The 22,261-nt window shown below is 38.8% G+C and overlaps 3 protein-coding genes across 52 annotated transcripts; 2 read left to right on the top strand and 1 right to left on the bottom strand.

Annotated features, from left to right (window-relative positions):
• The first annotated feature begins 718 nt into the window (after positions 1 to 718).
• lrrc2 (leucine rich repeat containing 2) lies at positions 719 to 7,544 on the top strand. Its single transcript, XM_051902932.1, has 10 exons — positions 719 to 978; positions 2,628 to 2,771; positions 4,040 to 4,167; positions 5,258 to 5,313; positions 5,390 to 5,546; positions 5,640 to 5,776; positions 5,908 to 6,053; positions 6,132 to 6,284; positions 6,401 to 6,525; positions 6,944 to 7,544. The coding sequence occupies exons 2-10, from the start codon at positions 2,632 to 2,634 to the stop codon at positions 6,991 to 6,993; spliced, it is 1,092 nt and encodes a 363-aa protein (XP_051758892.1). The 5' UTR covers positions 719 to 978; positions 2,628 to 2,631; the 3' UTR covers positions 6,994 to 7,544.
• A 326-nt stretch (positions 7,545 to 7,870) lies between these two features.
• On the bottom strand, positions 7,871 to 16,370 carry mfsd14bb (major facilitator superfamily domain containing 14Bb). Of its 50 annotated transcripts, none has more exons than XM_051902915.1 (15): positions 16,190 to 16,370; positions 15,731 to 15,850; positions 15,379 to 15,441; positions 15,127 to 15,254; positions 13,840 to 13,954; positions 13,528 to 13,746; positions 13,235 to 13,348; positions 12,367 to 13,061; positions 12,163 to 12,264; positions 12,010 to 12,060; positions 11,602 to 11,652; positions 10,413 to 10,829; positions 10,138 to 10,235; positions 9,917 to 10,062; positions 7,871 to 9,841 (listed from the first exon to the last, which is right to left on the bottom strand). In XM_051902915.1, exons 1-8 carry the CDS (start codon positions 16,208 to 16,210, stop codon positions 12,960 to 12,962), a joined length of 882 nt encoding a protein of 293 aa, XP_051758875.1. In that variant the 5' UTR covers positions 16,211 to 16,370; the 3' UTR covers positions 7,871 to 9,841; positions 9,917 to 10,062; positions 10,138 to 10,235; positions 10,413 to 10,829; positions 11,602 to 11,652; positions 12,010 to 12,060; positions 12,163 to 12,264; positions 12,367 to 12,959. The 50 variants fall into 50 exon arrangements, with proteins under 50 accessions (XP_051758875.1, XP_051758876.1, XP_051758874.1 ...); XM_051902916.1 differs by lacking the exon at positions 12,010 to 12,060 and adding an exon at positions 10,837 to 10,938 and having other exon boundaries at positions 10,413 to 10,778; positions 11,551 to 11,652; XM_051902914.1 differs by lacking the exon at positions 12,010 to 12,060 and adding an exon at positions 10,837 to 11,040 and having other exon boundaries at positions 10,413 to 10,778.
• A 634-nt stretch (positions 16,371 to 17,004) lies between these two features.
• spinb (spindlin b) lies at positions 17,005 to 19,913 on the top strand. The gene is made up of 5 exons (XM_051902940.1): positions 17,005 to 17,198; positions 18,456 to 18,512; positions 18,596 to 18,647; positions 18,767 to 19,251; positions 19,382 to 19,913. Exons 2-5 carry the CDS (start codon positions 18,473 to 18,475, stop codon positions 19,567 to 19,569), a joined length of 765 nt encoding a protein of 254 aa, XP_051758900.1. The 5' UTR covers positions 17,005 to 17,198; positions 18,456 to 18,472; the 3' UTR covers positions 19,570 to 19,913.
• The last annotated feature ends 2,348 nt before the right edge of the window (positions 19,914 to 22,261 follow it).

Genomic DNA, 22,261 nt, shown 5'->3' with positions numbered 1-22,261 from the left:
AACTTAAACTAAATGAAAATTTTTAAAATTTGCTTTGGCAACTAGCTGAAATTTCTCATATTATTCTCAAAATATTCTATTTCCAGTAACAAAAATGATTTTTAATGGTTTTATTTTTAACTATAATAATCCTGGTAATGATCAAAATTATGTCAACAGAACTTGAAAAGAAGGTTTAATTAAATCAATAAGTTACATCTGACCCGCTTAACTTGATCAATACTGCCATCTGCTGGCCAGTCCTTCCTTTATTTAATGTTATATTGTTACTTCTTTCTCTTTATCATTTTTATTTGATCATTTTATCATAGAGGGGCATGTTGTCACATTATATGTGAACCTCTTATTAATCAGCCTATATTTTATGCTTTTCAGATAAATTTCACAATTAGGAAGCCCTATATAATAAACTGTATATTAAAATTACAGCATATAAAACACATGTGCTCAAAAATTCAGTTTGGAGGACAGAATTCAGAAAGAAAAGTTTTGAATTCCGACCTCGAAAAATCACTGCTAGCGAACAAGCTTTAATAACTCAAAACCTGGCCTTGTGACAACTAGCCCCAGTCTCCTGTGTGTGTGATCTGATGTCATGCTCTACAGCTGCATCACAGGATCATGTGACGAATCCAGCGAGTGATAAATAATGAGTGAGTAATGGGAAAGAAGGTCAACATGTCAAACATTTCAGAGGAACAAAAAGGTTCAAGGACACAAGCTACATATCTAAATATGTAAATGCAGGTGTGTGTGACATCATCAGTGTTTGCAGACGTACTGAAGGTCTGTGTGTCATTCACGGATCAGCATGTGTGAGAGTGTGGACATGTGAAGGAGTCCAGAGACTGACACATGAGGAATCAAATCACACGCTGTAAAAATAGCAGCATGTTCACACAGACGTCTAAATACAGACGCGCGGTAAACAAGCAGCTCAACCGGACAGAAGCGCAGAGGAGCTGCTCGCAGGCGCAGGTATATACACACTTATTCATGCATTTATTAGGTATGACCTTATTAATGACCTTTTAATGAAGACTAACAGTGCAGCGTATAACATCCAGGCCATCGTGTGTGTGTATGCTGTTAATCTGGGTGACTCTTCATGGGTTAGAGGTCATATCGACTGTTGCTGAGTCATAATCGCAACACAAATATGATTAGCCCTCGAACAACCTCACATGATTCATAAACACCTCACAGATTCCTGGAGAACTGAATCATGTTTTAAGAACGTTTTGCTAATGTTCCCATTAAGTTATGAAAATGTTATTTCTGAATATTTTCTGAAAATGTCCAGTTTTAAAACAATTTTTCTTGGATGTGTGAACGTTCCATTTTATCATTCTTCAAACATTATGGGAACGTTACTTTTGAATGTTCCCTGAACGTTCTGAAACAAGTAGTAACATTTAAAAAAATGTTAGATGAACGTTCAACTAAAAGGTTTCGAGCATAACATTGTTGTTCTAATGTTCTGAGAACATTATTTAAGATCAGATAATTCTGAATGAACGTTCTATTAACGTTACTGAAAGAACGTTTGTTCATAACGTTGAGAGAACGTTCTGAGAACATTATTAAAGATAAGATAACTCTGAACGAACGTTCTATTAACGTTACTGGAAGAACGTTTGTTCATAACGTTGAGAGAACCTTGAAAGAACGTTCTGAGAACATTATTAAAGACCAGATAATTCTGAATGAACGTTCTATTAACGTTACTGAAAGAACGTTTGTTCATAACGTTGAGAGAACCTTGAGAGAACGTTCTGAGAACATTATTAAAGATCAGATAACTCTGAACGAACGTTCTATTAACGTTACTGGAAGAACGTTTGTTCATAACGTTGAGAGAACCTTGAGAGAACGTTGAGAGAACCTTGAGAGAACGTTCTGAGAACATTATTAAAGACCAGATATCTCTGAATGAACGTTCTATTAACGTTACTGGAAGAACGTTTGTTCATAACGTTGAGAGAACCTTGAGAGAACGTTGAGAGAACCTTGAGAGAACGTTCTGAGAACGTTCTCTATTCATTGGGAAAGCTTTACATTAACTTCATTATCATCACACAACTAAATAAACCTGATTAATGTGTGCAAAATGGTATTTGAGGCGTGTTATCACAGATTTACAGTTTCTATTTGACCACACTGCAAAAAATTACGTTCTTATGCAGTATTTTATCATGTTTTCCAGCACAGATAAATGTACTCAATTATTTAAGATATTAAGTCTTATTATCTGAAAAATTAATCAAAATTAAGGTGTTTTGCTGAAAACAATAAAATTATTTGAAGGTTTAAGATATTTGTTCTTGTTTTAAGCACAAAGTCACTTAATTTAATTGCATTTTTCATTAAACAAGTCTTAGTATCTTCAGTCATTTCTCTTCTCCAGTAAATGAATCTTGATTTAAGAATGTTCAGATATTTGTGCTGGAAAACAAGACAGAAACACTGAGGAAGAACATCTGCTGGTTTTGGGCAACATATTTTCAGTTATTTTTACAAGGTGCACTGAAATTAATTGTGATCTTAAAGTGTTCATGGGATGAAACTTCAGTCGTGTGTGTGTGTGTGTGTGTGTTTTTCTCTCTTACGGTGTGTCTGTTGTTCAGCATCATGAAGGCAGACCGGGTCGGCATTGACATTCCCGTGTACGATCTCTCACTGATCCGAGATCTGTGGGAGGGACGAGTGAAGAAATACAAACAGCGGCAGAAGAAGGAGGAAGAACGCGTCAGTAAAAGTGCTCTGGCCAGGTGAGGACGGATCATTCTCTCCTGTAGAGCAGATTCAGTTCCAACCACAATCAGAACCTGCTAGTCAAACTTGATTATTACAGGCAGGTGTTTGATTAGGACTGGAGCTGAACTCAGGTCAGGTCATGCACTGCAAAAAGTGTTTGTCTTGTTTTCCAGCACAAATATCTAAACATTTTCAAATCAAGATACATTTACTGGAGAAGAAAAATGACTGAAGAAGATGTAACTTTTGACCCTCTAGCGGTTAAAAACAAAACTGCATGCATTTTGCGGAGGAACATTGTTTTGGTCGTGCTTCGGTTCTGCGTGACTGTTCGGATGAATATAGTTCTTTCTCAAAACTAAAGAAAGAGAGAGAAATTATCCTAAAACATTCACTAGTCTTCAGAGACAGAACCAGTTTAGATGGAAAGGATCTCAAGCTGACTAGCTGAAGGCATTACTGTAGCTTTACCCATTCATTTTTACCCAATAATTTACAAATAATTTCCAGCACAGCACAACCAACAATGGCCTTCACAATAGATAATGCTTTACAGTGAACTCTGTTAGAGAGCTACATCTGTTCAATAAAACACTTACTCACCTGTTGAGTGATAAAAACACCATCGTCCGCGTTGCTTTTACAACATTTCAAATCCCTCAGTTCTCGCCATCTCCGAAAAGCCAAGCCGATATTGATTCTTGTTTTATTACGATCTCTGTCTCGTTCTCTTTTTTCCAGCAGACTCTCCTCTGTTCAGTGTTTGTTTAAAACGGGTAATTCCCCGGAGATTTCAATCTTTCTCGCTCGTTGTGAAACTATCCTGCTAGTCCCACACCAGACAGGCGTAAACGCAGCCGGAGACGCGCACGGGCGAGTGACGTATGTACAAAATTTCCCGCGAAAACCGTCCCGTCAGGTCTAAAATATAGACTTACCATAGTGAATCAGGGCAAGAAAAAACACGTTTGGAAGAATTATTTGATGATGTATTGACTTAATATTTACATTTTGTTAATTTTGAACAAAAACATTACATAGTGTATCTTTAAAACAAGAGCAAATCTGCCGGGTCAGAAGGGGAAAGGGAAAACTTACTTTTTCGTTAAACAAGACTTAATATTTTTAACAAGACAAAAAAAAAAAAAAAATACTGAGTGAGAAAATCATTTTTTGCTGTGTCGCGTTTAGGAACGGAATTAAATAGAGCATCCACGTGTGTCCCATCAGTATATTTTGCTGATTTATTAACAATCAAGCTGTTTATCTGGTTTGTTTGCAGGGTCAATCAGCAGTGGCAGTATCGCATCGCGTGCAGGAAGCTGAAGAGCGCGGAGGTCGCGGCGCTGCAGTGTTACCTCGACAGATCCGCGAACAGCGAACTTCACATTCTACACAACGATAATAACGGTATCGGTTCTACACAACGATAAAAACAGCACTGCAAAATGCAAACCCACCCAACTAACAGAAATATGTTCTAAGAACATTTTGCTCACGTTCCCATTAAGTTATGAAATCGTTATTTCTGAATGTTATCAGAACGTAACGTTTTTGTAAATGTTTTAGTTTATGTGAACGTTAGACAAAACATTTTCTTTATTGTATCATTCTTCAAACATTATGGGATCATTATTTTTCATTTTTTTGAAGGGTCTGAAACAAGTAGCAAGATTTAAAAAACGTTAGATGAACGTCCAACTAAAATGTTTCAGAAACACATTCGATGAATGTTGTATAAATAATACTAATGATGTTTTGAGAACATTATTAAAGACCAGATAGCTTTGAACAAATGTTCTATTAACGTTACTAGAAGAATGTTTGTTCCGAGAATGTTAGCTGGGCAAATAATAATACTATTTTAGTACTTCTAAACCTGATGAAATGGATATTCAAATAAATTCTTCAGTAATTCAAGCATATATCTTGGTTGATGTTTTAGAATATGATTTCCTTGTTATTTATTATTTATTTTATCAATGTGTGTTTCATTTTCATTTGCCTAAACCAGGGTTATTTTAGTATCATTGAGACACTATTATATTTTTAATTTTGAACCGATTTTTATTTGTATATTTTCCATTTTCATTTTAGTTAAAGGTGTAGTGTTTGTTGTGTTTTTAAAAAATATATGTTTAAATGTGTATATATGTTTGTTTGTTAACTGTAATAACCCTGGCCTAAACCTCACCAAACTATATTCCTTTTGAGTAGGGATGCACGATATATCGGCCAACATATCGGTATCGGCTGATATATGTTCATTTTTAATGTTATGGTTATCGGCCCAGTAAGAATGGTGAAACTTTTGTCTTTGTAATCAGGCTTTGAAAAATTATATAACAATTTTGATTCAGATTTATCGGCCAATATATCGGTTATCGGCTTTCAAATATCGGTTAATATCAGTTATCGGTATCGGCCAAAATGTTCATATCGGTGCATCCCTACTTTTGAGACAAACTCTGTCTGACCTCTGACTGTCCGTCTCATCCAGACAATGACTCTGAGAGCAAGAAGTTCATTTTTGAGCTGATTGGAGACAAATGGATGGTAACTATCTGAAAAAGCTTTTGTTTTTCAAATTCATTTGTACCGTTTGTGATTCTACTATGATTCTGATTTGCAGAAATTACCTGAAGATCTTCAGTTCATGACGTATCTCAAGGAATGGCACATCCACGGAACAAAGATCCGCGAGATTCCCACGTACATCGAGGCCTTCGTGGATCTGCGTGTGCTGGACGTCCCTAAAAACGGACTGACGAAGCTTCCTGTGGAAATCGGTGCGGGTCACCAAACCTCAGATCTCAGACTGAAATACTGAAGTCATTGTTCCACACGTTAGAAATCAAATGCAAACGTCTCGTCTTTCACAGGAAAGCTGATCAGCCTGAGGGAATTAAATGTGAATTATAATAAACTGCTGAGCATTCCAGCTGAACTCGGGGAATGTGTGAATCTAGAACGATTAGAGATGACGGCGAACAGAAACCTGTCTGAGCTTCCCTTTGAGGTACGACATGATGATCTAATCCATCCTTCTGAGCAAATGTTCTGGAGACAAACATAAATTGTTCTTATGAATTCAATTTTAAAACTTAATGGGAAATTGTTCCGTTAGCTGGGATATTATTCTTTTTTCAGCTGAGTAATCTCAAAAAACTGAAGCACTTGGACATTGCAGAAAATCAGTTTGCCACTATCCCGATCTGCGTCCTTCGCATGGAAAGCCTGAAGTGTTTGGACATCAGCAACAACAGACTCAAAGACCTGCCTGAAGACATTGACAGGTGTGTGTGAGTGTGTGTGTTTCTGTAGAAATCACACACACATCATGAGTCTGACACTTTGAATCTGCCCTCCTTTAGACTCGAGGCTTTAGAGACTCTGTTCCTTCACAAAAACAACGTGAGATACGTGCCGATGACCATGACGAACCTCGTCCATCTGAAGATGATGGTGATCAGCGCAGACGAGCTCTACAGCATCCCGTCTCAGTTAGTCGACAGTCCTGACATCAAGTAAGAAGGACAGAAATATCTTTCATAAATCTAGTCCTTCTGTTGATTCTGTAAGATGGAGAATTGATCCACACTCACAAAACATGATCAGCGTGATCTTGATCTTTCTATTCCAGATTAATCCGATTATACGACAATCCAATAAACGCTCCGGATGATGACATGAACATAGACGCAGAAGCTCAGGTCGTACATGAGAAAGAGTTCATGAAAACATACATCGAGTCTCTTCAGGACAGAGGTGAGACCGTCTGTGTGCGATGAATGATGTCATATGGGTTTACATTTAATTAAGTAAAATATATGCATGTAAGTGTGGTTAAAAATAACAAATAAGAAAATGTCTCCTAAACCTGGCATTGTATATTGTGTGTCCCTTTAAATGCAAATGAGCTGCTGCTCCCGGCCCCCTTTCCAGAAGAGGGCGGAGCTTTAACAGCTCAACAACAACAAAGCTGGAGAATCTCACGCAGCCAAAATGACGACAGTGTTCAGCCTTACATTGTTCAAACCGGAGTCGACACTGATGGAATTTAAAGAACATTTTATCTTAACCTTTACAAAACATTAGTGAACGTTGTGGGAACGTTTTCTGTTTGCTGGAGCTGCAGTTTGTTAAATATTTGCAGAAATTGAGCTTCAAATGTTCCTCTTTTCAGACACTCAGCCGATGTACACCACCAAAGTGTCCTTGAGCTGCGTGCTGTAGATGAAGAACCCACGCCATCATCATCATCATCATCTCCTCCGGCGTGACACCAGATATCCGTGTGATCCGTTTATTAGTTCTCTCATTCCCAGTGTAATCCACATTCACATGCAGGTTACACTGTTGATAAGCTGTTAGTATGTAAAGGGTTTGGATTTCTTTTGTAGTTTTACTATTCCTTTAAGAAAAAATGATGTTCTTCCTCAGTGTTTTTGTCTTGTTTTCCAACACAAATATTCTTAAATCATGATAAAATGTAGATATTTGTGCTGGAAAACACCTTTTTTTGCAGTGCAAATCAGCTAGCAGGGTTAAAGTTCATGTTTTATTTTTGATTGCATTTATCATTCTTACTAGTTAAAATGCTGATGCCAAACCCATTTTGATCTGCTTTTCGGTGAAGATCTCCATTGTTTAGTTTGTTTTGATGTGACCAAATGTTTCACAGCATGATTATGATCCTGATGTCTGATAGAAGTCAATGTTTTATAAGATATGTTATTAAAAGAAGTGCCATTTCAATGTATTGCAATTAAACAAAATTTCATCTATTTTGCGTTCTGCCATAAATATAACATGCAAACACCTGGATGTTATTCCACACTGCAAAAATGACTTTCTTCCTCAGTGTTTCTGTCTTGTTTTCCAGCACAAATATCTAAACATTCTTAAATCAAGACACATTTACTGGAGAAGAGAAATGACTGAAGATATTAAGTCTGAAAAATGAGTTTGTGCTTAAAACAAGAACAAATATCTGCCAATGGAGAGAAAAATAATCATGTGTTCACTTTAAGATTATTTTTCTGACCTCACTTGCAGACATTTGTTCTTGTTTTAAGCTGTAAATGGAGTTATCAGGGGAAAAAAACACTCATTTCTGGAATATGAAGTGGTTTATTGAAACATTGATTAACGAATAGCTTGTAACAAACGTCTGGTTGCAGTCATCAGCAAACGAATGCTTAATGTGCATCAATAAAATCTCTTCAGAAGGCATCTACAAACCAACGAGCATCAAGTCTGCATAGACATGAAGAATGGCACCTGTAGCCGAAACATCATTAAAAAACAAAGTGCAGTTCATTGAAAAACATCTAAAATGACTTTAGTGGGGCTACGAGCTCGTCAATGCGCGGCGATCAGCACCGATTGCATAAATACAGTCACGTCTACACTTCATTTTCAAGTATGCATAATAATCAGGTCCCCAAGTTTGCTTCTCTCTGTGCTGCTAAAACACATCTGTAACGCTACAGACATTCAATCGTGCTTGATAACGTCACGGATTCAGGCATGTAGTTCACATGTTATTGCTGCAGTATGTTTCATGATATCAGCGAATGACGTAATGAAACTGAAATTCGTCTTACTCTGCGTTTAACATGCAAAAAATACACTTTAATTAAATAATCACATAAAAGTCAGTAAGAGTCGGTTCTGTTAGGAAGCAACGATAAATCAGTAAAGCTGTTTTAAAAATGATATTTTTCAGGACATCTGCAACACAGAAACATCAATGTATTTAATCAAGCAGATGTTTAATCGTGAGGTAGCAGCTCCGTGTCGAATAGCTGGTGCTCGTATATGAATATAGATTGAATTTACTTCCTAATAATTAATCTATCAAAGCTGCATCTGACCTAAAAACAATGATTATGTCTGTTTTGTGTCGTTTATTGACTTCTGATAAAAGACGCCGCGCTCTCGCTGTACGTGCAACTGCATCACAGCCACACATGATGTTCTTCCTCAGTGTTTCTGTCTTGTTTTCCAGCACAAATATCTAAACATTCTTAAATCAAGATACATTTACTGGAAAATGAATCAAAATGAAGTGAGTTTGTGCTTAAAACAAGAACAAATATCTGTAAGTGGAGTCAGAAAAATAATCTTAATTCAAAGTGAAAACAAGTTTATTTTTCTGACTCCATTGGCAGATATTCGTTCTTGTTTTAAGCACAAACTCATTTTTCAGTCTTAATATCTTCAGTCATTTCTCTTCTCCAGTAAATGTGTCTTGATTTAAGAATGTTTAGATATTTGTGCTGCAAAACAAGACAGAAACACTGAGGAAGAACTTGTTTTGCAGTGTTTTTAAATGCTTCCTGCTGTCAGATGAAATCTTTGTGTCAACATTATTATTGCGGTCTGTACAAGTTTAGCGCAGAGGTTAAAGTTCATCAGTAATATATTAAAGGACATTGGCTTGACTACATGTACATTCAGATACACGGCAGCACATGAACTATATGCCAAAATATGAAGAAGGCACATTCTCTTTCAAAGACAAAAGGATAAGAAATAAGACGGTAACACTTTAAAATAAGGTTTCATTAGATAATATGAACTAACAATGAAAAACACTTCTACAGCATTTATTAATCTTAGTTCATGTTAATTTCATTATATATTAATACATTTAAAATAAAAAAACAAACAATGAACAATATTTTTTTTTATTTTTCTATTTTTATTAACGAACATTGATAAAGATTAATGAATGCTGCACAGAATGCACTAACTAATGAGACCTTATTGTAAAGTGTTGCCAAAAAGACGTTTAGACATCCCATAAAAAGCTTTTTCCGACACACCGCTGGAATCAAAACCTTGTTTCAGTCGTCTATAAGCTGCTGTCCTGTAAAAGAGGCTCGTTGTCTTCGTCGCTCACAGGAACGGAGCTGTTCTCCGGGACGCCACCGCTGCTCACGGGCTCCGTCATGACCCGCGTGCTGCACGTCTTCACGGCCGGAGCGTGTTGAGTCGGAATGAAGACCGCCACCAGCAGCGCCAGAACCACCGTACACGCGCCGAACAGGAAGGGTGGACCTGGAATAGCAGATTTCTGAAAGAGAAAAGACACTAGGAATACTGTCCAGAAAAAATAACACTGAAAACATCATTCAGCAGCATCTCTGACCTCTTCGGTGCTGGGTGTGATGGGGTTCGTGACGGGGCTCATCTCCTTCAGTTCCACATTGAAGAGGAAGAATATGAATCCAAAAAGAGCCGGACCGAGTCCGTTACACAGACCTCGAATCCCTGTGATCATCCCCTGAACCGCTCCTAAAACAAAGACACAGTTCATGAAGACAGACAGGCCTTTTGACGGCCATGTTGTTGTTGTGGTTTGTGTCTCACCCTGCTGGTCGTGATCCGTGCAGCGAGACACCAGCGCGCTCACGGCGGGAAAGGTGATACTGGACATGGCAGCGACGGCTCCGGCCGCCCACATCATCCTGTGGTCCAGAAACACAAGCGCTATTTTAAACCCAGCGAGAGACACACCGGTAATCCCTTCACAATAGAGCTGACGTCACATGCTCAATCTCTTTTCCATTACAAACAATGCCAGACTGTACCGATCAAAATAAACATCCATCATAGAAAAAACTCAGATTGGAGATCCAGCTCACCATGGTTCTGACCCAAAGCCGTACCAGGCCAGCTGGAACAGCTGAAATCCGAGTCCCAGTAGCACTGTGCTTTTATTTCCAATTCTCTTCATTAGAACACTTAAAAGTAATGTCTGCAAAAACACAATCAATATCATGAATAAGGCCGATTATTTAAAAACAGCAGATGATCAGGTCTGATTTAGGCTTTTACTCACATATAAACACTGATCAGAGAAAAACAACAGAAGCTCAACTGAACCTGCTTGACGCGCAAGAACAAACCTCATTGGTTCCCGCTGAAGCTCAAACGTGCTGCGTAACACGAGAATGAACCTCATTGGTTCTCGCTGAAGCTCAAACGTTCTGCGTAACACGAGAATGAACCTCATTGGTTCTCGCTGAAGCTCAAACGTTCTGCGTAACACGAGAATGAACCTTCGACCTCATTGGTTCCCGCTGAAGCTCAAACGTGCTGCGTAACACGAGAATGAACCTCATTGGTTCCCGCTGAAGCTCAAACGTGCTGCGTAACACGAGAATGAACCTCATTGGTTCCCGCTGAAGCTCAAACGTGCTGCGTAACACGAGAATTAACCTCATTGGTTCTTGAAGAAGCTCAAACGTGCTGCGTAACACGAGAATGAACCTCATTGGTTCTCGCTGAAGCTCAAACGTGCTGCGTAACACGAGAATGAACCTCATTGGTTCCCGCTGAAGCTCAAACGTGCTGCGTAACACGAGAATTAACCTCATTGGTTCTTGAAGAAGCTCAAACGTGCTGCGTAACACGAGAATGAACCTCATTGGTTCTCGCTGAAGCTCAAACGTGCTGCGTAACACGAGAATGAACCTCATTGGTTCCCGCTGAAGCTCAAACGTGCTGCGTAACACGAGAATTAACCTCATTGGTTCTTGAAGAAGCTCAAACGTGCTGCGTAACACGAGAATGAACCTCATTGGTTCTCGCTGAAGCTCAAACGTGCTGCGTAACACGAGAATGAACCTCATTGGTTCTCGCTGAAGCTCAAACGTTCTGCGTAACACGAGAATGAACCTCATTGGTTCTCGCTGAAGCTCAAACGTTCTGCGTAACACGAGAATGAACCTCATTGGTTCCCGCTGAAGCTCAAACGTGCTGCGTAACACGAGAATGAACCTCATTGGTTCCCGCTGAAGCTCAAACGTGCTGCGTAACACGAGAATGAACCTCATTGGTTCCCGCTGAAGCTCAAACGTGCTGCGTAACACGAGAATGAACCTCATTGGTTCTCGCTGAAGCTCAAACGTGCTGCGTAACACGAGAATGAACCTCATTGGTTCTCGCTGAAGCTCAAACGTGCTGCGTAACACGAGAATGAACCTCATTGGTTCCCGCTGAAGCTCAAACGTGCTGCGTAACACGAGAATTAACCTCACTGGTTCCCGCTGAAGCTCAAACGTGATGCGTAACACGAGAATGAACCTCATTGGTTCCCGCTGAAGCTCAAACGTGATGCGTAACACGAGAATTAACCTCACTGGTTCCCGCTGAAGCTCAAACGTGCTGCGTAACACGAGAATGAACCTCATTGGTTCTCGCTGAAGCTCAAACGTGCTGCGTAACACGAGAATGAACCTCATTGGTTCCCGCTGAAGCTCAAACGTGCTGCGTAACACGAGAATTAACCTCATTGGTTCTTGAAGAAGCTCAAACGTGCTGCGTAACACAAGAATGAACCTCATTGGTTCTCGCTGAAGCTCAAACGTGCTGCGTAACACGAGAATGAACCTCATTGGTTCCCGCTGAAGCTCAAACGTGCTGCGTAACACGAGAATTAACCTCATTGGTTCTTGAAGAAGCTCAAACGTGCTGCGTAACACGAGAATGAACCTCATTGGTTCTCGCTGAAGCTCAAACGTGCTGCGTAACACGAGAATGAACCTCATTGGTTCCCGCTGAAGCTCAAACGTGCTGCGTAACACGAGCATTAACCTCATTGGTTCTTGAAGAAGCTCAAACGTGCTGCGTAACACGAGAATGAACCTCACTGGTTCTTGCTGAAGCTCAAACGTGCTGCGTAACACGAGAATGAACCTCATTGGTTCTTGCTGAAGCTCAAACGTGCTGCGTAACACGAGAATGAACCTCATTGGTTCTCGCTGAAGCTCAAACGTGCTGCGTAACACGAGAATGAACCTCATTGGTTCTCGCTGAAGCTCAAACGTGCTGCGTAACACGAGAATGAACCTCATTGGTTCTCGCTCGTGCGTTGATAAATATTTATATGTGAATAAAAGCCTAAATTCAAATTCTCTTCATGAACTTCTTTAAGTGTTGAAGAGGTAGTTGTGTGGACTGTCAATAGAGGGATCAGATGAAAGAAAGTCTTACAGGTTTGGGACGACAAGTAAATGATGACAGAATTTTCATTTTTGTGTGAACTAATCCTTTAATGTTGGATTTACCTCAGGAAAGTTATCCAATTTTCACAGTTCATTAGTTAGCTATAAAAAAAGCTTATTTACAGTTAAATATATATATGTATGTTTGAATAAATCTGTCATAAAGACAAGTGTTTGTGAAAACTACCTGATGTGGAAGCTGAAGGTCTTTACCTGTGCAATGATGGACAGGATTCCCACCATCGCTATAAACCCTGCAATCGCTTCTGACGAGAAGTTAATGACCTGAAACATCAACACACGGATTCTAACGTTTGTGCTCAGAGAGGAAATGAACACAAATTCATAAGGAATGTTTACTTTCACATCAAAATGAATTTATTTTTTGTACAATATTCACACTGCAGAAGTAAACTGGGTTGTGAACACAATTTTTTGACTGGAAAACAGTAACGCACCTGTCCCAGGTAGAGGAAGAAGCTGGAATACTGTCCGGCCTCCGGCAGATACGACAGGAACACTGTGACGCAGATGAGCAGCACTGTGGAGTCTTTACCAACCTTCCTCAGAGACTAAAACACAGAGTTTCACACTGCAGTGACGTTTCTCAAGAACTAAAAGCTCAAAGGATGTTCTGCATTATTTGAGATGAAGGATTACTACAATAAATCAATCAGAGAATCTTGAACATCAAAACTGAAGGTGCCCTCAATAAGACTGAGTGTATTAAAACATCAAATGTGTAACTTACAGCGAAAGGATCCGCCTGCTCCCAGGAAATGGGAAAACCCCATGATGACAGTCTCATTTTGTCTGGCAGAGACTCGGGCACCACCAGCAGGACGAACAGAATATCAGACACTGCGATGATAGTGGCAAGCAGAACCACCAGACTGTCTCCGTACCGGACGGACAGGAACGCTCCTATAGCCGGACTCGTCACTAAACTCGCAGCGAAAGTCGCAGAAACCTGAAACCAAAGAGCAATAGGACAGTTCTGAAACATATATATACACAAAACTGATAAATAAATGAATCATATGATGGAGAGAGATGTTCTCACCAGTCCATACGCTGTGCTTCTTTCATGCTCTTCTGTAATATCAGCCACATATGCAAATATCACAGAAAATGTAACAGAGAAAAGTCCAGACACTGACATCAGAGCGAAAAACCACCTAATGAAGAGAGACAGAAATACACAAACATCACTTCATGCACTTAATCATGTTGAATCAATCAATGAAAGGATTAGTTCACTCCAGAATTAAAATTTCCTGATAATTTACTCACCCCCATGTCATCCAAGATGTTCATGTCTTTCTTTCTTCAGTGGAAAAGAAATTAAGGAAGACATTCCAGGATTTTTCTCCATATAGTGGACTTCACTGGGGTTCAACGGGTTGAAGGTCCAAATGTCAGTTTCAGTGCAGCTTCAAAGAGCTCTACATGATCCCAGACGAGGAATAAGAGTCTTATCTAGAGAAACCATCAGCCATTTTCTAAAAAGAATAAACATTATATACTTTTTAACCACAAATGCTCGTCTTGCACTGCTCTGTGATGCTCCACGCATTACGTAATCATGTTGTAAAGGTCACGCGTGATGTAGGCGGAAGTACCGCGGTAGAGCGAAAATCTCCATCTCATTTTCTCCTCCAACTTCAAAATTGTCCGACATCGTTGTTTTACCTTTTTTTGTAAAGGCCGTTTGACTTAATCTTTGCATGTTTGCTTTGTAAACACTGGATCGGTACTTCCACCTACGTCACGCGTGACCTTTCCAACATGATTACATAATGCGTGGAGCATCACAGAGCAGCACAAGACGAGCATTTGTGGTTAAAAAGTATATAAATTTTATTTTTTTTAGAAAATGTCCAATGGTTTCTCTAGATAAGACTCTTATTCCTCGTCTGGGATCATGTAGAGCTCTTTGAAGCTGCACTGAAACTGACATTTGGACCTTCAACCCGTTGAACCCCAGTGAAGTCCACTATATGGAGAAAAATCCTGGAATGTTTTCCTTCATTTCTTTTCAACTGAAGAAAGAAAGACATAAACATCTTGGATGACATGGAGGTGAGTAAATTATCAGGAAATTTGAATTCTGAAGTGAAGTTGATTTCAACAACAGAAACATGGACAGGTCTCATTGAAACAATCGCAGTCAGTCTGTGAATCAGTGCATTCGTCTTCAGTGGATCACAGAGGGGTTTGTCTCTCATGCAGAATGAGCTGCAGTGACTTTAACACAGCCGAAGAGCTTTAGTCACTTGAGAGTCATGTGATGGAGCTCACACACACACACACACACACACACACACACACACACACAGGCGGCCCGTACCATGGGCTGATCCTCATTAGTGGGATGGGGGCGCAGGTGAAAAACACTGTGAGCAGCAGGAAGCTTTTTCTGCCCCAAACATCAGACAAGGCACCGATCAGAGGAGCGCTCATGAACGACAGCAAGCCCTGCAAACACATGCAATACTGCCTTTTACACAGTAATTAAACCAGAACGGTTAATATTTAGCTTACGGTCACACATTATCACTACAGTCGCATGCAAATGACACGCATCTGTAAAACTGCTCACCTTGACGCCCTGAATGAGGCCGTTCATGAGAAACGTGTGCTGTGGGAATGTTTGATGCAGGACCTGCAATGAAGAAGACATCAGAGAACAGTGCTGGGAAACACACCGCAATCTCCTGAACGCTTCTGCTTCTGGAGTGCTTTATTATCAAACCAGAAACACTTTCACTCCACAGCGGGCAGAAGAGAAACTGAAAGTGACGCTTGTATGACAAAGATAAATGTAAATACACAGATGAATGGATCGATTGATGTTTATCATATGTCCCTCTATCCTTCCTACAGACTGCAGGTGATATTCTGTCCCTGTTCAATGAACTATTACAACAAATCTTGGCAGTGAAATGACTGACTGTCAGCATTGGTGTGGTCAGGAGACCCCAGGCGAAGAACTCCATGAAGATCACCACCACTGCATGGGCCACCTTCGCCCGGCCGACACTGCGCTGCTGAGGAAAACCACACAAATACATCTGTAAAACATGACAGAATAATGTATAATGCATTCATAGTTACAGCAACATCAGCTGGACGAATGGCAGATCATAGAGGCGTTTTTCACTCAGATCAAACTCACATGATCATGAATCACACGTGTGTCCAGTCGTTTTGTGTACATTTATTTTGTTTTAAGAGAGTTTAAGGGTTAAATACACAAACCCTAAAAATCATGATCGTTATAGATCCATCTGACCCACGTGACACACTCAAACACACAACACAAAGACACTCATCTTGCGTTTATCAAGAGCACATTATCATCATTCCTCTCAGTTACAGTAAAAACAGTGAGGCACGGTGACGTCACTCACTCTGATGTGTTTGATCAGCATGATGTTTTCCGTCCGACTCTCACATTCTGCTCGGGATCTTAATCATCCTGGTCGGATTGAATGAATTAAGCTGTTTTAATGCTCGTCGACGCTCTTCTCCTCCACTTTCTAACATCAACATTCCTGAGCATCGACTTCCGGCTTCCGTCTCTGCGCCCATCTGAGGCAAATTCAAAATAAAAGTTTTTATTTAAAAAACTTTTTTTATTTATTTTTTTTTTATTAGAAAACTAATTCGTAAATCTGAAAGTAGGTGTGGATGGAAGATCATTTCTGCCACATAAGAAAAAACGCTTTCGTAAATATTAATTATGACAAATAATTATGAGATAAAAATGTGACGTAAATTATGACATAAAACGTCGAAATTATAGCATACTAAGTCATAATTGTCAATTATCAGACTAAAAAGTCGACATTATGACATAAAACATCGAAATTATTACTTTTTTATACCATAATTACGCATTTAAATCAAAATTTCGATTTAGTATAGGCTATCACTTCGACTTTTTATGTCATAATGGCTTTTTAAAGTTAATCTTTCGACTTTTATAGTAATAATTTCGAATTAGTATGTCATAAATTCGACTTTTATGTCATAATTATGACGAGACAAGACAGCTATTCAGATTTTAATTCGTTCGCTACGTTATTTTGTCATAAACCAACTGATTAAGTTAAATTAACTTTTTATTTTATTCGACACGAGCACACGAGTGAAATAAAACCGATAAAAATAAACACCTTTCTGTTTTTATTGAAAAAATAATGTCCCTTTCAAATTGTCTTTTGTGCCGCGTGCGTTTGTGTTGTACTGTGGCGCGCTCTCGTCAGCCTGCTCGTGCCCGCGCTGTGCAGAGGAAACACGCTCTCGCGGGAATCTTTTGGTGAATTAGTTTGACTGTTTGTTTGTAAGAATCGTGCACAAACCAGTGTGAAGAAGCGCGACAGCTGCAAAAGTTTGCAATGAAACCCGGACTGTGAGGTGTGTATGTTTGAGGTGTGTGTGTTGTGTGTGTGTGTATGTTTGAGGTGTGTGTTGTGTGTGTGTGTATGTTTGAGGTGTGTGTTGTGTGTGTGTGTATGTTTGAGGTGTGTGTGTTGTGTGTGTGTGTATGTTTGAGGTGTGTGTTGTGTGTGTGTGTATGTTTGAGGTGTGTGTTGTGTGTGTGTGTATGTTTGAGGTGTGTGTTGTGTGTGTGTATGTTTGAGGTGTGTGTGTTGTGTGTGTGTGTATGTTTGAGGTGTGTGTTGTGTCTGTAAGTGTGTTTACGTTGTGTGTTGTTGGAGCAAAAGCAGTTTTTTCCACTTCATTCCCACCTTTAAGTTAATGTAATGCCTCATAAATGAATTTACTGATTCTTATGAACATTAGTACGTACTTTAAAAACATCTCTACTTTAAAGTAAAAGTACATTTAAAAAAAAAAAAATACCATGGTACACGTCCCAAAATCCCGATTTTACCATGGTACATTTGTAGTGCTTTTTTGTTAGTGCATTCTCAAAATGCTGCCTATGTAGGGAGCTCAGGTAGATAACACTTCAGGGTTACACAACAATGAAAAATAATTCTGTTTATGTTATTTGAAGCAGGGCTTTCCAAGAGAGAAAAATATGACGAGAGATCTCTATTTTAAATGTATAAAGACCCAATTTGTCCTGTGAAAAATTAACATTATAAATATGTGTAAAGTAAATGTGAAATTGTTTTGTGTCTATTGTGTTACAGTATTACATTTTTTGTACTCACTATAGTACTGTTAGATGCATTTATTATTTTTAATAATTAAAAATTGTAAACTATGATATTTTATATATATATATTTAGAATATTTTTATATTATATTATATATTTATTTATTTTAATAATTTTTTTTTCATTTTTACATATTACATATTTTATATATAAATCAAATTTATACTATTTTTATATTATATTTTTATTTAAAATATATATTCTTATTTTAATCTAATTTATAATTGTTTTTACATATATATATATATATAACTAATTTATATCATTTTTATATTATATTATATATTTTTTATTTATTTTAAATATATTATTTAATCTAATTTTTTATAAAAAAAATTTTTACATTTTTTGTTTTACAAAAAAAATACATTTTTTAATTTTTATTATTTTTATAAATATAAATAAATATTTATTTAAAAAAATAAAATTCAATAAATTTTCTTATTATTTTAATGTATTTATTTATTTTCGGATGGATCATCAGTGATTGACCAGCAGCAGATGGAGTGTCCGTACAGAAGCCGCTCCAAACACACTGCAGGTCAGTCGTCACCTACATAGTGTTCAGAATAAACCTGCACTGAATGCATTACCAGCTTTGATGCGTTCTTGTGTTCTGCTCAGCTGGCGGTGTGTCGGGCAGCCGGTCCGTCATGAAGAAGAAGAGCTCGCACAGGTGAGTGTCGCTGGAGTGTGTGTGTGTGTGTGTGTGTGTGTGTGTGTGTGTGTGTGTGTGTGTGTGTGTGTGTGTGAGAGATCGGTGAAGCTGTTATACAGTCAGTCGTGTGTTCACAGGCACAAACACACGCATCACGGCGGTCAGGCTGCGTCTCCCACAGAAAGCATCGTCGGCTGTCGAATCCAGCACGGATGGAAGGAAGACATCTTCAGCCCGGTGTCTCGGTGGTCGGGGACGGTGTTAGTCCAGGTGCCGGTCAACCCCTCCCTCTACCTCATCAAGTACGACAGTGTGGACTGCGTCTACGGCCTGGAGATCTTCAAAGACCAGCGTGTTCAGAATCTGGAGGTTCTGCCCGGGGAAATCGCCTCGTTTCGGGTCAGTGACACTCGTCTTGCGGACAGGCTGCTGGGACGGCCCGTGGTCCACCTGTTCGAAACGGACGACGGCTCCAAAGACGAGTGGAGGGGTCTGGTGCTGTCCAGAGCTCCCAGCATGCCTGCGTGGTTCTTCATCACGTATGAGAAAGACCCCATGCTGTACATGTACCAGCTGATGCAGGATTATAAAGACGGAGACCTGCGGATACTTCCAGAGTCAGGTATATATATACATATATATAATTTTTTTTTTTATGGTATAAATATAATGATTCAGATGTGTGATTCTGCAGGAATAAGACAACTGAATGTTGGTTATTAAAAGCTTTCCTCCATGTTTCCCTCCATCAGATCCGGAGTTCAGAGAGCCGGGAGAAGTGAGCGACTCTCTCGTCGGGAAGCAGGTGGAGTGTTTGAACAAGGAAGGAGCTCAGAGGATGGGCACGATCATCCAGCAGGTTCAGGCCAAACCCTCCGTTTACTTCATCAAGTTTGATGATGACTATCACATCTACGTCTATGACATGGTTGGATCGTAAGACCTTCATCATCACATGTTCCATCTGTTCATTATATAGAAAGCATCCGATGCCTTTTCCAGTGTTTTTGATGCGTCTGTTTCCTTCTGAAAGTTTGAGATTAAAACAAGCTTATCTGGAGATCTTTTACAGCACAGCTTTTGTTCAGAATGTCACAGATGTCCAGTTCAAGTGTCTTTGTTTTCTTGTATTGTAAATAGTCTCTCTCTCTCTCTCTTTATGTTGTGTATTAATTAATTAAAAACATTTATCATTAACATAAGGAGTGCTAACTCTTCACATCACTGTGTTCCTCGTTTCTGTTTGTCTCCACTAAAGATTAAATACTCAAGTATTTGACTAAACTAACTTGTCCATTTATTGTGATGCTTTACATTAGAACAACAAGAACTTCTTTTTCTAGCTGAAAAACATTCACTCCTTTTTCTTAAAGGGTGGTTGATTATGATTTGACTTTTGTAACTTTAGTTAGTGTGTAATGTTGCTGTTTGATCATAAACAACATCTGCAAAGTTACGACGCTCAAAGTTCAATGCAAAGGAGATATTTTCTTTTACAGAAATTGCTGTTTTAGGACTACAACAGACGGCTGGTAGGGACTACAATGAGCTTCTTCCCAGATTGGTGACATCACTAACCCTAAAATTTACATAAACCCCGCCCCTGAGAATACACAACAAAAGGGGCGGGGCCATGTTGGGCTGCTTTAGAGAAGAGGAAGAGTTGTTGTAGTAGAGTGTTGTTGACATGCCGTCATTTTACGCCGGACTGCTTCACAAACGAGGGTCAATTCAACACAAAAGATTAACATGACGGCACATGCTAGTGGATGAGTTGAATCAACTCCACAGCAACTACATAAATTTATCCACTAACCATTCAGAAACGTCTAAAAGTTGTAACTTCTTCCTGAGTCTCTCCATCAGTGTCGACTCCGGTTTGAACAATGTAAGGCTGAACACTGTTACTGACAATCCTCATTTTGGCTGCATGAGATTCTCCAGCTTTGTTGTTGTTGAGCTGTTAAAGCTCCGCCCTCTTCTGGAAAGGGGGCGGGAGCAGCAGCTCATTTGCATTTAAAGGGACACACACGTGTTTTTGCTCACACCCAAATAGGGGCAAATTTGACAAGCTATAATAAATGATCTGTGGGGTATTTTGAGCTGAAACTTCACACACACATTCTGGGACACCAGAGACTTATATTACATCTTGTGAAAGGAGCATTATAGGTCTTCTTTAATTAGGGGCCAAGCACCAAAGGTTATATTTTTGCACTGGAAAATGACAAAACTATTGAAAAAAACATCACTTTTTTCGCAGTGTGATCAGAAGGTACAGTAAAAGTTATTTCCATATTTTAGTGTTTGGGAGCAAAGCTTCTTTTTGTTTTGTTTTTTGTTTTTGTAAAATGAATTAAAAAGTAATGGAGATCTGTTGGAAATTGTATTTTCAAACTTTGAAGTGTTACTAATACAACTCAGTGAGTGCTTCCATGTACCCTTCAATTTATTCCTTAATTTTTCTTTAATTGGTCTTAATTTTACCTTCATAAAACCTGCAGAAACCCTGTTAGTGTTCCTCATCTTCTGCTCGAGTCTATAGCAGCCCACAGAACCGTATGGTAAAAAGTTGTGTAATTTGGCACACAGATAGAGGACAGAACATTAACCACAGCAATTTTAGAGTCTCTACATCAATCCCTCTAGCGCCACCAACTGTCCAAATTTGCACTCATGTTTATGCTAATAACTTTTGAACCATAAGGGCTAGAAACAAAACATTTTTTCCTCTGATTTCTTGGCTCATGATGATTCGATTGCACCCTATGACGACATGACGAAAAGTTCATTGATTTTTTTTTTTTTTTTAAACTAATTAGTAAAGTAATGCATTACTTTTAGATTTACAACAAAATATCCGAGTTACTTTCTCAAAAAAGTAAAGCAAGTTACTTTGCATTTATAGACTGACCTCTCTCATCCCCATGTTGAGAGAAGTCAGGAGTAAGGTTTCATTTCCTTCAGCCTGAGGTTTATTCATTTCACTTTTGGTGTGAAAGGACCTTTACATTTGCCAAAAATAGAAATGTAATTTATTTTTTTGTTAAAAATCACACAAGCAAGCCCAGCTCAGGTGAGAAAAAGTAAGGCAAAAGTAACATAACGCATTACTTTTCATAAAAAGTAACTAAGGAACGCAATTAGTTACTTTTTCAGCGAGTAACACAATATTGTAACACATTACTTTTAAAAGTAACTTTCCCCAACCCTGCCTAGACCATTGCTCTGATTTTCAAAAAAATTTAAACCAGATCATCTTCAGGTAATGCCGGCAAAATATTATGGATTTCATTTTGATACACCAAACCATTATCGTTTTACAAATCAACAAAATTGATGGCATCTTTAGTGCTTTTTCATATTGACACCAAACTTCATGTGTCACCTCACTCTGACCACACATCATCAATCTGGTCAAAAGTAATAAGCAATTAAATCCTATTACTAATGATTCTATTTTCAACCATTTCGACTAAAATCATCTAATCTCATTGTTGCAGTTGGTCTGATGCTCTTAAAGAGTTTTTGTGCTTGACCCCTTCATTGCTGCTTGCAGCTATATTTAGTTTTAGTTCTTTTATTACAAAAAGCTGAAATAAAAACGAGAACAAAACCATTTGATTTCAGTT

This window comes from Ctenopharyngodon idella, chromosome 8 (genome assembly GCF_019924925.1).
Source record: "Ctenopharyngodon idella isolate HZGC_01 chromosome 8, HZGC01, whole genome shotgun sequence".
NCBI classification, from domain to species: domain Eukaryota; kingdom Metazoa; phylum Chordata; class Actinopteri; order Cypriniformes; family Xenocyprididae; genus Ctenopharyngodon; species Ctenopharyngodon idella.
Note: the sequence above shows the minus strand (reverse complement) of the source record. Positions and strands in the feature narration are given on the sequence as shown.